Raw genomic sequence first — 14,187 nt, 5'->3', positions numbered from 1 at the left:
AGGGTTTTAAAGGGACAAGCAGAGAGAGATTGGAACAGACATGATGCATGATATAAACACACACACACACACACACACACACACACACACACACACACACACACACACACACACACACACACACACACACACACACACACACGTGTAATTTCCTGGAGGTGACTACTAATTCCTTTGACTCTCTGGAGCAGCATGACCCCAGTACGTTACCAATACGCTCCACACACAGGCTCCGTCTCCCTCTTTCTTTCCTTATCTAGTCGCTTGCTCTTAGCAATCAGTCTGTCATCCATCTGTAATAATGTGGACATTTAATAAAGCCAACATCACAATGGGATAAATAATGCCCCAGAGGCGATAAGCCCATAGCCGAGGGACTGCTTGGCACTGGCAGCCAGACAGGGCAATAGCTCACTAACTGTGTTATCATGGATGCACTGTAATAGAAAGTGCATCATGGGGATCTTATTCTGCGTGGACATGTAATACGCCTCACATGTGTTAAATGGTAAACAATAATCCATCCATCCATCCATTTTCTACCGCTTAGTCCCATGTGGGGTCGCGGGTGCATATTTACACATATTAATGTGTAGATATTTAAAATTAATACACTAAAAAGGAATAAAAACATAGAGAAAATCATGCTTGAAGTTATCTGCTCAGCAGAAAAAGTACCACTGCTGATTCCAAACTGTAGCTGTCATCTCACAAGAACATAAAGCATCTCTAATGTGTGTGCTACGCCACACGCAGACACGTGTTACTGTGTAAGTGGTGGAGCAGATCACCACAGAGGCAAATGCATGCGTATGTGAGGGAGAGGCAGCGGAAGAGAAACGGCTCGGTCATAAATCTGCCCTCGGTCGATATAATTGACCGTGAGGATAAATCACTCCACACAACTGCGCTGCTATTAACCATGAGCCCAGGCGTTAGTGCACAACATAAATAACATCACGCACAGTCCTACGGGGCGGCTTCAGAGGGACCACCGTGCTTAAGGAGCAACTCAGCGGCTTCGTGGTTGATGCTGAAAATGACATTCATCCAGCTGGATCCCCTGAAAGCGTCACATTACTATACATACGAACAACAAATAATACACAGTCCATTGACTGGCCAGCAGCAGAGATACTATGGTCTGTATATATTCTGGTTTGAGGGAGCTGGGAGAAAGAGTGATACACAATGGCAACATGTAACACTTCCTCCCAAGGGAAAAACATTTGATGACGACCATCCATCCTAGATGACAGACACACAGGCACTTAGACCATGCAAATAAAGGACATCTCTGTTCTTATCATTTCCCTCTTCGTTATAAAAGAACCTGTACAATACTTTAGGTATGAAAAAACAAGGGGATGATCTGTTAAAATATATTAGACAGGAAAGTGCTCTGTGTGTAATCAGGTTTACAAGAGTCAACATTTCACTCATCTACCAATGAAAGTCCACACACAACTAGAGAAATGAGACTAGTCTCCACCTGTCAAGTTACTCGACTCTCCTAAATGGCGTCTACTAAAGGTTTCTTTGATGAAACACGAGCATCATCTCTATCCACTGTAGAATTTAACGTAGTCAATCCGGCTCCTGTGACCGCATATGAAAAAGCAGTGCAATAAAAAGCAAATCAAAATCTTCATTTTCTTCGATTCACTCAAATTCAACAGTAACCAGCTGCTCCCATGCACCGCAGGGCGTCTGAGATGACACCTGAAAATAAGGTGGGTCCCTGAAGTGATGAGCCAATCAAAGAGCCAATAGCATAGCTGGAAAAAAAAAGATTAAAAGATTATGAGGTCTCATGCTGGGGCTGGGTGGCTGATTGCTCATGAGAGAAGTGGATGTGTCACACTCGGTGCGACGCTGCAACATGTGTGGCTGCGGTGACACGGAAACCTCTTAGAATTAAGTGACAGCTGCAAAGGATCGCAAGGCCAGAGTTAGAAATTAAATCCTGAGGATAGCAGGAGTGCGGCTCAGGCACACAATGGACCGCCTCAGCTCATGTCTTACACACAAACCGCTTCAAGGTTTCCAACGCACCAGCCAAACTCCGTGCCATGAAGCAAAGCAAAGCAGGACTAACAAGTGTTTTATTGAACAATAAAACCATCTGTCTGTATTACATTATGCTGACTTGGATTAAAAAAAGGCAATTCACTGTTACAGACTTCCAAAAGCTTAATTCTGTGACTGAATACAGGCCCACCTGGTTTAAGGCCATTTGCTTGGCACAGAATTCCCAGAGAACAACAATTTCTTACATGCCAAATAAGAAACAAATAACAAATACATATTAATCAAACATATTTTGCATTTTATGTGAAATGTCACATTTTGACTGCCAACAGGAATTCTACCTTCAAACATGCACATGTAGCTGTGTCTGGACCCCATTCATCCACAGTGTGTGTATGTGTGTGTGTGTGTGTGTGTGTGTTTCTACAAATACTAAAATCCCTCTGTCAATGTGCCGACCTAATTCTCAGGTTTAGTACAGTCAAACGGTTTCCACCACTGTGCGAACTGCAAAACTTTCTTCCTCTGATCATCAAAGTTCTCTCTTATCAACTTTCTCCAGCGCCGCGGCTCCAGGTCCATCATGCCTCCTACTACTTCCTGTGGGGGATTAAAGAACAATCACACTTAAATGTTGTTAGAAAAACCTGAACTTTTACGCCTCTAAATTGAAAGTCACTTATTAAAAATATAACCTCAATACACAAACTCACCTTGCCAAAGTAATGGGGAAACTTCTGTTCATTTTCAATGACATGAGCAAACCCTCCCTGTAGACCAAAGTCTACAGCAAAGTAGGGCAGACCTCGAGGAACCTAAAAGGAGAACAGCCAATAAGACCAGACCACAGAACACAAAGAGAGAGAGCAAGGTGAGACAGAACATACAGCTTGGCGGATGTCTTTAGAAGAAAGGTCGACAATCTTCTTGTTCATGGCCCATTCCTCATCGCACTCCATGATCGCTTTCTAGAGGCACACAGACACAGCTGGATTACTACAATTAATGTCCTTCCAATTGATTTTGATGTAAAATTATGCTTTAGCATGAAAATACACCTGCAGACCTTAAAGTATATGGGCGCCATATCGCCGAGCTCTCGCGGCAGTGGGATGCACTCCAGAACCATGTGCAGTCTTCTGCGTGGGTTCATGTGTGTTTCCATGAACACACAGTCCAGCTCCTGGGACTCAAACATGCGCACCAAGGTTCGCCGGAACAGCTGAGGACAGCAGAGCAGCAAGATTAAATTTTAATTCAATTTTAATTATTCATCATTTGGGAAAACACTGGAGCTCACAGTAAGAATCTCATTCTGCGTATACAGTATTTACCACTGCTGGCTTCAACTGACTAGCGCTGATTGGCTAACCTGCATTTCTGACCAAACATCTTCGTCCAGTCCAGTGGCAGAGCAGTGATGCTGGAGAGGACAGATGAGACAGTGGCCCTCTGTCATTGAAATCCCTGCGGGGAGGCTCAGGTACACCTGGATACAAATTCACAGACAGCAGCAACTCTGTCAACTGGAAAAATATTATGCATGACTTGATTATTTTGAGATTTTGACAATGATTTGGTTTTTGACTGTATGAACAAAAGATACTGGAATTCACTAAATCCCTTACCTTGCTGCCTATCGCCACGATGAGATGCTTCTGGAGATCTTGGCTGCTGAAGCAGTGCTGGCATTTGTCCATGGAGGCAGCCAGCCTCCTGCTCTCCTGGATGGCTCTGTTTCTCATCCTCTCCTCCTCCCTCCCCTCACCCTCCCGCTGCGCTGCACTCGACACAAACATGTCATCCAGCGTGTAGTTGTCGCCATCCGTCTTCCCCATCATCTGAAGGGTCAAGTGGAGTTGAAGTGGCGGTGACAGAGACGACAAAGAGTACGGAGAGGAAAAAAGTGGGAGGAGAGATGGAGTCGGCCATAAGTTTGTTTCACAGGAGCGTGATCCTTCATTTCCAAGTCACATTCTGTGTGTGCGTTCCCTAAGGTCCCTGTATGAAGGCTGGCCTTTGTGTTGACAAAGTGAGACAGGACACCATGTATTAACTCCTGTGTTTCGACGTCGGAGTCTTGTCGCTATGGCAACTGGTCAACTGGTTGGAATTTGTGTATGTGCGAGAGAGTGAGAATCAAGCGCGGCTGAAGTGTGTGTTGCTGTGTAGGAGTGAGTGAGAGTGAAAATTGGATTGGTTTAGTGACAGTGTGGGAGGAAGTGTGTGTCTTTATAGGTTAGAGTAGACAATTTTTAGTTTGAGCACCATGAGGAAAGACCACTTTGTGTGTGTTATGGTTCTTTCACATGCCATCACACATCCTCTCACTCTTGCATACAGAATTATATGGTAGTAATAAATAACCTAAATAATTGGGAAGGTTAGGTATTTCCCCTTGACATACAACAGTGAAGGTACATTTGCCGTTACCTCAGTTCTTCTCCTTCACCGTTTGAACATACTTTGCTTGTATTTACCTCATCTTGGAGTAGACAACTTGGGCACAGAGCATAGCATGCCCATTAAACATGACTAGGTTGAATAAAATCTTTATTATTTTTTATAATTTTTATTATTATCACTAGTAATAGTATTCATAGCTGAATCATTGATTAGTTTCATTAGTTTTATTTCTACCATATAAAGACCTGAAAGAAGACCATCTATAAAAAGGAATCTGAACTTCAAGAGCGATTAATATAAGAAAGTGTCTTCTACCATCATTCAGTGTGTTTCTTTCCCAATGAAACATGTGAATGTCATGGTGCTCTGGTCAGCAGCTGGGCCAACAAACTGACAGTGTAGTGTGGTGTAGAGTGGACAAAAAACAGGTTTTGCTCTTCCTTCCAAATCATAGATTTTTAGCTGGTATTTATAGAAGTCCTACCATGGTAACTGTATAATTATTTTTAGTGTCACTCTTTCTGGGCACAGAACTGGTCTAAGTATTTTTATACACTTGCGAATGAAATTAATATATGAGTGAAAGCAAGTGACTTTGAGTATGAGTGAGGAAAACAGAGCTGGTAAGTAAAACAGAGAAAGTTGCAAAAAGAAAAAACAAAGCTATTTTTTTTATTACCATGGCAACACTATGTCATTGTTTATTACCATTTCCTTTACACACACACACACACACACACACACACACACACACACACACACACACACACACACACACACACACACACACACACACACACACACACACACACACACACACACACACACACACACACACACACACACACACACACACACACACACACACACACACACACACACACACACACACACACACACACACCAGGAGACAATTGCTTTATTCCAGAGAAAGAACAGGTAAACAGGCGGAAGAAAGAAAGAGGAAAATGTGTCTCTGCTTGTTAAATAGTGCAATCTGGAAAACTGCATCTGCTGCTGTGTCTATTTCTAGCACAGTTCACTACAGAGGTCATCAGTGGCTGGTGTATTTGTACTGGGGTGCGTTTTACTTCTAAGGTTTTGGCCCATTAGTTTATATAAAAGGGGCGTGTACCTGCATGATTAACATCCTTGACTGACAGGCAATTCAAATACCCATTTACTTACCTATCTGTGTACAAAAGTTGGAACAGTAATAATTAGAAGAGTTTCTATCTGTTTAATAGAAATCCAGGAACATCACTTGTTTACATTAATGCAAGTATTTGGTTAATACTAATAATATTACATTACTTTAATTACTCATTTCTGTTAAATAAGAATAATTCCTATTACCATTTTCTTAAAATAAACAACTTTTTTTTTTTACTTTGGTCATTTAGTTCCTGGTATTTAAATTAATTAATTTTGGACTGAGGTTGACATATATATACACACACATATATTGCTTACCTTGGCAGCCATTCGAGAATACAGAGCATTCTGGTCCTGTGCAGAGCTCATCTTCTCCCTCCTAACCATTTCCTGCAGACCAACATTGTCATCGTCCTGGAAGTATCGCACGCGCTGCCCATCCACATGGGTCTCAACCTGGAGAGAGAAGTCAAAAGGAACTGAATGTTAAAAAACAAAAACGGTATAAGAAAGCAAAAGGGGGGGGGGCACAGCCTTAGAACACAGGCTGACAACATAAACAGGGAGAGACAACTTTCTCCCTGTTCAGACTTGGCCAATTGTTAGAAACTCAGGACTGACAAGTAGCTTCTTGACTTTATGTATTACCAGTTTTTTCTTCCGTCTTCCTCCATGCGGCTCTTGAGCTCCAGACGGAGCCCTGACTGGCCAGGCCCGGCCTGAATGGTCTGTTCTAAACAGCAGGACATCCTGGTCCTCTGTGGAGCGACCCTGCAGCTGAGAAAACACAGACAGGACATTTTCATTTGTATCACAAAGAACATAAGCATCGCCACAAAATTAAAGTATTTGTGAAGGTTTGTTTTCTATTTTAGAATTTAATTTTTATTTACCTTTAAACATTTTTGGTTTAATATAAATCCTACATTTTACAGTAGGTTTAGAAGAATTGAGGAAAGAAACAGAGACCTCAAGGCTGTCCAAAAGCTCCACTAGTAAAATATTCAGATAAAACTGCAGCTTCTGTGCCAATTTAGCCTTCAACATAGCTCAATTCTTTTCAGAAGAACAAGAACCAAAAACAAGGTCAGAGTAGCAAAGGGAATAAGAAACAGACAGTATGATATACTGTCAAATATTTCATCTGCTCCAGTCAGCACAGAGCTGACCTTCCAAGACTCCACCAGCAAGTCGGCCAACAAGTGTCAGAACGCTGTGTAGTGAAGACAAGTCAACTCTCCCATAACAAGACAAAAAGGAAAGCTCTGACATGAGTGTAAATCAACAGTAGTCCATCCTCAAGACGGCTCGAGACCTCTGAGCAGTTAAGTGCTCCAAAACCTAAGATTTATGACATTTCCCTCAAAAGTTACTGGGGATTACACTCTAATCTTTTAATGTGGACAGTACAGCCTTACTAGGGACGGATCTGGCCTAACTTACAAATATACTATATACAAGTTATATAAATAATCACAACCTACTTTCTATGTGTTTATAAAGCAGTCTGCTGGTGTCAGAAATCTGCTGCCATGTTTGTCCAAAGGCAGAGAAGACATAAGCAATGCCAGTAAGGAGAGACAAAGCAGCGCCGAGATGTCAGGGCACGGTCATTGCTCTCAGTTAATTGCCTGTACCACAGAAACACACAGGAGGGCACAAATACTCTGTTTCCATTTCTCCCTATATCGTGCTATTTTTAAAGGAGTACAAACTGAAAGACCTCTGGAGAGAGTGCCACCAGCTCACTAAAGACATTTGTTTCCCATTAGGGTGTGCTCAAAAGGTCAAATAGGAGCTGGTTCCGTACAGGCAGTGAGACGCAAGAGGTGAGTGGTGGGGAGATCTCGGAGAAACTAATTCCCTTCAAAAGCCGGGGAAAGAAAAAAACAGAGGAAAGTTTAAGCACTTTTCTTGCCTGCTGCACCGAGGGAGATGGATGCTGCAGAGACCTGCTGTGTACGTGTGAAGTTAAGGGAAGTGTTTGGATTAGCATTTAGACAACGAGAGGGAAAAAGGAGCAGCCAGTAGATAAATGCGACACAGGAGACTTCGTCGTGTATGTGTGTAGCTCTCTGCCTTTGTAATCCTATGGGTGCATGTGATAAAACTGTAGGTATCTAGAACCAGCTAAGCATGGTTTGTCTGCTTCTGGGAATTATGTGAACATTCTATATATGAACCGTGGTGATTCTGAAATGAGGTGTACTATGTATGTTTTTTGGCATATAATAAATCTTGAGTAACACAGTGTAGAAGATAAATATGTATCTAGATAGTAAAGAGGAGGAAAAGTAAAAAGCTTTGCAGTCAAAGCCAAAGGTTCTGCATTTCTTCACTCATGAATGATTTGTTTGATTCTTCTAGTCTCACATATAGTATCTACAGACCTGGTTGGGCGTAGCCGTTTCTTGCAGCTTCCTTCGAGCCGCGTGACTCTCTTTGGCTTTGTGTGCTGCATCCAACTGAGATTTTAGCTTCTCAATCATGGCCTGAAACACAAATACACACACAATCGTCTGATAGAAGTCTTCGTGACTGAACCGGTGAGTGCACAGAAAAACAACATCTGTCTCAAGCCCATGATCCTCCTAAGCTTTACTGATGAAAACAGAGATGGGGCATGAGTGAAGGACTTTCAAGGCCACTTAAAATACGGTAACACGCATTTCTGACGTACTCACCGTACAGCCCATGATCTCTGCTTTCACCAGCTTGGCTCCCAGTTTGTTCATCTCCTCTTCTGACAGCAGTGGAGCCTCCTCTTCCTCACTTTCGCTACCACTCTCACTTCTGCAAGAAATTCAATTTAATGGGCAGAGAAAAATAGGGTGCAAAAATTTGCCTTTGGAAGCAAAGAGGTGAGCGAGTAGTTCTTTCAGCAGGAGTTGAACTACAACATTGAAGCAGTTTGTGATTTATGATAAAGGTCACAATCTCAAAAAGGAACCTTTTATTACTAAACGCTAGCCCAGGTGCCCATGAACACCTGCTGTTCCTAGTGTCCACCTGTTTAATGCTTCTTCATTACTTTTCTTCTAGCTTGGCTCCATAACTCACTGAACAACAGGCTCCACTGACTCAGTTATTCTGTCTTAATAATAGTGCTAAACCCTGTAATGGGAAAATTATTCATTTTCGTTTTCAATGTTATTATTTACTTGTTTTGTTCTGAGCTGTCTCCGTTTGGCTGTTATGATTCATTTGAGTCTTTGTGCCCCCCAGAGATCATTACAGCCTTGTCTGGGAGGATCTGAACTGCAGCTGGCAAAGCATCGTTCTAGGCTATTACACTTCTCATAGCCTCATTTCACTCTGTCGCCACACCACAGGCTCATTTCATGCTGCAGGGTTTCTGGGTGCTGTTTTACCCGAACAACTTAGCCTAATGAGGCAAATCCCTCAACAACTAGGAGGACTTTACAAAGCACACATGGCGCCTGCTCCACAACACTTATAGTTGGACAGCCATGAAAGTAAGCAAAGAGGCAATCCTTTTAACGAATTTAAAAATATGACATTAGAATATCCAATTTATCTATTCTAATCTATTTAATTATGGAATATTAATTTTTTCTTAAAATTGACAGGCCAAAACAAGAATGTGGGGTGAAGATGCACAAGTTGGGATTATCAAGACTAACATTTAACAGATAATTTCTTACATTTATCATTATTATTATTTTTTGAGGGCTAAAATAACAGCTAAAGACAAAACCAGCTGAATACTAGTTTTCTTGGTTTTGGTGCAAAAGAGTTTAAAGAGTACACTGATGTTCTCCTGCTTCATGTAACAAGGTCCAGTCAAACATTGACACAAATTGACAAAATAAAGAGGATTTAACCTTGACAATGTCGTGTTAGCTTCAGCACGATGTAGACTATCTTGAGAAGCACTCGCAGCTTCCCCAGCATTACTTCCTTTCTCTTGCAGGGGTGTCTCCACACTGTCAGGCTGACAGGTGGGTTTGCTGCGTTTCTTCCAGGCTGGGACACTGGATTTACTGGGACCAACGGTGAAACCATCATCATTGGAACTGGGTTTCTGGAAACCTGTAGATGGCCGTGCAGAACGTTGTGGATCCCCTGGAAAAAAATAAGTGTGTATGTTAGAATACATAAACTATTTGCTTACTTTGTTAGACTGTGCACAAGATAAGATGAAACTGGTTTTCAACGTATTTCCGGATTTGTAACAGAACCTGGGTAGAATGAACCAACTGATCAACCCACCTACACCGTTGTCATCATCTTCTGAGGGTTTGAGGAACCGGCTCTTCAATGACCCAACAGAGACAGAATCACTCCAGTTTTGCCCATATGATGATGATACAGCACTGAGTGGATCACTTTTTGTATTTCTCTCTCCGTCTTCACCCCTGTCCTTCTCTCGGTATCTGTCCCTACCTCTATCCCTTTCATCATTTCTGTCACTGTGTCTTCCCCCATCCCTTTCTCTTTTTCCTCTATCTCTGTCTCTATCCCTCTCTCTACACCTGTCTCCATCTCTGCTTCTCTCCTCCTCATCTCTTCCTCGATAACCTCTTTCAGAATGGTAACGCTCCCTTTCAGCAGGTGATGAATGTCTTTCGTTTTTTCTCCACCCATCTCTGTCTTCCTCGCCTTCGTTTTTTCTCCTCCATCTGTTTCTGGTCTCCTCCTCTTCTCTCCTTTCTCCTTCTCTTCTTTGTCTCTGGGCACCCTTTTCAGCCCCCGAAAGTCTCTGCTGGAACTCTTCCATTGACTTTAAGACAAAATACAATGGTTATTAAAATATGTAAACATCTTTCAGGTGTTGCAGCTGAAATCTTGAAAATCATCTAAATACTATATACAGGAACATCATTTTGGAGCACTTATACGGTTTAGTCATTTCTGACAAACAAAAATTCTAATAAACAAGTCAAACACATCCCCTGTAATAGAAACAGTGCTAGGTCAGTTACAATTGTATGAAAGTGAAATAAAAAAGGCCATACACAGATGCTTGTGCGTGCATATGAATCTAGTTCCGGTGGATATCATTCAGGGTGCACTGACCTTGACCTTGACAGAGTCGTACAGAGAGATATCAAATTTGTGCATATAACAGTACAGGCCACTGTTCTTACCCCATAGCGCTCAGCCACTACATCACTGAGGCTACGCTGCTCCCTCTCTGCCTGCTCCTTCATCCGCTGGTAGCTCTTTCTTAGCCAGCTCAGACCTCCATCATTCACCACAGCACCTGTAGTAATGGAGGGAACAAACATGTTTACAAAGATAAACCTAGAAAAAACTCTAATATTTAATTAATTATGGTTAATTGTCAATTTCCATGTAATATTATCATTAAACTGTGTGTGTCTGTGTACATATATAAGAAGAAGAAATAAGACATTATACAATGTTAACTATGTATTGCTTTACTGACTACTGGTCATGTCTTGATATGGATTTAAAACGAGAGTGTGAGTAAACAATAATGAATGTAAGGCTGCGGAAAATGTAATAAATTTAGTAAATTTCGGTGTTTCTCAGTACGCTTCCTGTTTTACTGATTAGCAATGCCTTCAAACAAAAGAAGAATTCTGATTTTTTATTATTAATAAAAATTAAAACTATTAGTACTAGTATTAAAACTATATTAATATGTAACATAACCTCACAAGTTTATTACCTTTCTTTGCTGCAGTATCACCACCCTCCTCAGGGGGAAGACCAGTTCCTCCATCCTTCCAGTACGGATTTAGCTCCAATTTATGCAAACCAGCCTGAAGAATCCACAAACACACATATTTTAGAATAATTACAGCATAGCTACAGTCCCCACAGGGGAGAAAAAAGCCAGACAACAATACACATACATAGACCACACACAGCATACTGCTGTCAAACAGAGGACACCCTGTGTTCCCTTAGTTACAACACAGTTGGTAGGAGAGGAGAGGAGAATGACTACAGTGCTTTCATTCAATGCACAAAAGAGAAGCACAAACAACTGGTTGCAAATTGTTTCCTTTCATAAACAACTATACAGAATATTTTGCAACAATATTCAAACAATAGGTAAGTGTGCCTGAAGACTATATATGGCACAGTTTGCCTGCCATGGGCTGACCACATAGCAGGAGGGAATTAAGAAAATGTGAACTTGTGAACAGAAAAGCAAGAACACACACGGACACGCACACACCTGTTCAATGGCCTCAGCTTTTGCCCTCTCCTCCTCTTTCTTTCGCTCTTTCTCAGCTCTCCTCTCCCCTGTGGACGTAGTTTTCATTGCCAGGAAGTCAAAGGTCATCCATTCATCTCTCTACAGATCAAATATATTGACAGGTGGTTAACAGACGCACAACAAAAACAAGCAAATCAAAAATTAGCTAAAAAAAAGAAAATTCACAGCTTATCTGGAGGAAAATGACATTGGTCAATAAAAAATGGGAAACTTCTTATAGTATAAAAGATAGTAGGTGTCTAGGAATAGTACTACAAGTATTATCCCTGTACGACTACAATGTATTTAGTGTCCAATTTGTTTATTGTATAAAGGAACCAAGAGAACATTTTTTAAAAATTAATTACAATGGAAAAGAGTATATAGTGCTATAGTGATACCACACATTAATATTCAGTAACTGCTAGGCTGGGTAGGTGCTATCCTCTGGACCTTTTGGGCTGTGCCGTCATCACTCTCTGAAGGTTTGGGATCATTGGGAACCTGCCAGGGTTTAGTAGCTTGTGCCTCAGGCTGAGCCTCAACCCACTCCGCCTCGGAGTCCTGAAGAGAACAGAGACAGTTAAAGGTGAACAGGCAAAAGAAAGAGACGAATAATAATATATGGAACTTGTTTGAGAAATGACCATATCAAAACAACTTTTATTATAGCAATAATTTCTTAATTATTAAAGAGTTACTTTGGGACCTTATTTGAAAATACCTCTGAACTGTCACTAGAACCATTTCCTATTTCTGCTGTCTTCTTCTCCTTCTTGGCCTTCTTCTCCTTTTTCTTTTTAGATTTCTTTTCCTTTTTCTTCTTTTTCTTCACAGAACCTTCCTGTAAATTAAGAGACCAACAATGAGGTTTGCCTTAACTTATTTTTACAATCAAATGTATTGTTATAATGACATATTAAAAGATACATCAAACTACTGTACATATTTGTCATTTGATGCCAAACAGCAGACCATGTAGAGGCATACTTACAAATGTTGAGGTGAGAACATTAGAGCTCAACTGGTCAACATTACCTAAGATTGCAACATGCAGTACTGCAAATTAAATCCTAGATCTGTTTAGCAATAAAAAAGACTACAGGGCCAAGAAGACACAACAGTTAATGATCAACCCCCGGTCTGTGGATGAGCCTTGTTTTCTAAAAACCTCTTAAGATATACCAAATAGAACAAATCTACTAAATGAACTCTAAATGAATACAAGTTTAACTTTGGGTGAAATAGCGTCATGTCTTACATCCTCCAACTGCTGAAGCCTCTGGTTGATCTCAGGCAGCATCCAAGTGTCCTCCCCTCTTTGCCTCTTCAGCTCCTTCCTCCTCTCTTCCTTTTCATACTGCTTTTTGGCCTGGACAACAGGGTGGAAACATGTGGTGGAAATTTTTCAGAGAAAAATAAGATATATAATAAGAAATGAAAAGTACATGTTTTCATTTGATTAGCAGAAACTGTTTTCTCAGTGACAAAAAAACACACATCAACTTGACACAGCTGATAGAATTGGGATTTTTTTTGGAGCACTTTGTTTATTATTATTCTGTAAATCTGTAGTCGCCGGGTCTTGCCTTTGTTCAAGCACAACTGAGTCAGACAGATAATATGTAATACCCATGTACAAGGCTAGCTGTGTTCACGTCCACTGTTCTGTTAGTCTTGTTAATCACCTGGCAGGTTGAGATAACGCACAACTGAAAAACTGTGTACATGCACTAAGGATGTGTACATACAGTACAGCCGTCTATAGCTGCGACTGTGACATAAACGTCTCCTATCTGCATCGCTCAGCGTGTTTGTCCTGTGATTTCCTGCCATTGTCGCGTTCAACTGAACACATACAGGTAATGCTGGCTTTGTGGGACACTTTGAGGAAACGCAGAGAGACACAAATATACCACTTTACACTGCGAACATGAAAAAAACACGGAAAGATACCGTCAAGCTGCCTGACTAGCGTACATTAACGAGACGTTAGCAGTTAGCCTACTTCGCTAGTTAGCTTGCATTTGGAGGTGTTGGGCTAAAACTGACGCCAATACAACGACCGTAACCACACAAGGTTGTTCGGCACACGTCACCGGTCATACCTTTTCCAATGCCTCTTGGCGTGCCTCCCGTTTTCGTTCCTTTCTTTCTTCAATGCTGTTTGAACTCTCAAAACTGGCTCCGTACGCCGCCATGACACTGTCGTAACTGTTTTTATGAGACGTCGTAAAATACGGCAGTTTACGGCAAGTGTTGACTTATTATTCATGACTCACTTGGGGCTAATTTTAGTATTTGCGCTTTAATTGACGATGCTAAAAGCATCAGTAGTATCACAGTAATTGTTCTATATAAAATGTTACTTAATTAAACGAACAAAAATATTGTCTTAA

The 14,187-nt window shown here is 41.2% G+C and overlaps 1 protein-coding gene across 1 annotated transcript; it reads right to left on the bottom strand.

The window, feature by feature from the left end:
* Positions 1 to 2,088: 2,088 nt before the first annotated feature.
* Positions 2,089 to 14,050, bottom strand: cwf19l2 (CWF19 like cell cycle control factor 2). The gene is made up of 19 exons (XM_029171480.3): positions 13,897 to 14,050; positions 13,050 to 13,160; positions 12,513 to 12,632; positions 12,242 to 12,352; positions 11,768 to 11,887; positions 11,252 to 11,345; positions 10,704 to 10,819; positions 9,826 to 10,336; positions 9,438 to 9,678; positions 8,277 to 8,385; positions 7,983 to 8,084; positions 6,241 to 6,369; positions 5,911 to 6,048; positions 3,660 to 3,872; positions 3,404 to 3,520; positions 3,098 to 3,253; positions 2,919 to 2,999; positions 2,745 to 2,846; positions 2,089 to 2,631 (listed from the first exon to the last, which is right to left on the bottom strand). The coding sequence occupies exons 1-19, from the start codon at positions 13,987 to 13,989 to the stop codon at positions 2,491 to 2,493; spliced, it is 2,805 nt and encodes a 934-aa protein (XP_029027313.1). The 5' UTR covers positions 13,990 to 14,050; the 3' UTR covers positions 2,089 to 2,490.
* Positions 14,051 to 14,187: the final 137 nt, after the last annotated feature.

This window comes from Betta splendens, chromosome 13 (assembly GCF_900634795.4).
Source record: "Betta splendens chromosome 13, fBetSpl5.4, whole genome shotgun sequence".
Classification (NCBI taxonomy): domain Eukaryota; kingdom Metazoa; phylum Chordata; class Actinopteri; order Anabantiformes; family Osphronemidae; genus Betta; species Betta splendens.
Note: the sequence above shows the minus strand (reverse complement) of the source record. Positions and strands in the feature narration are given on the sequence as shown.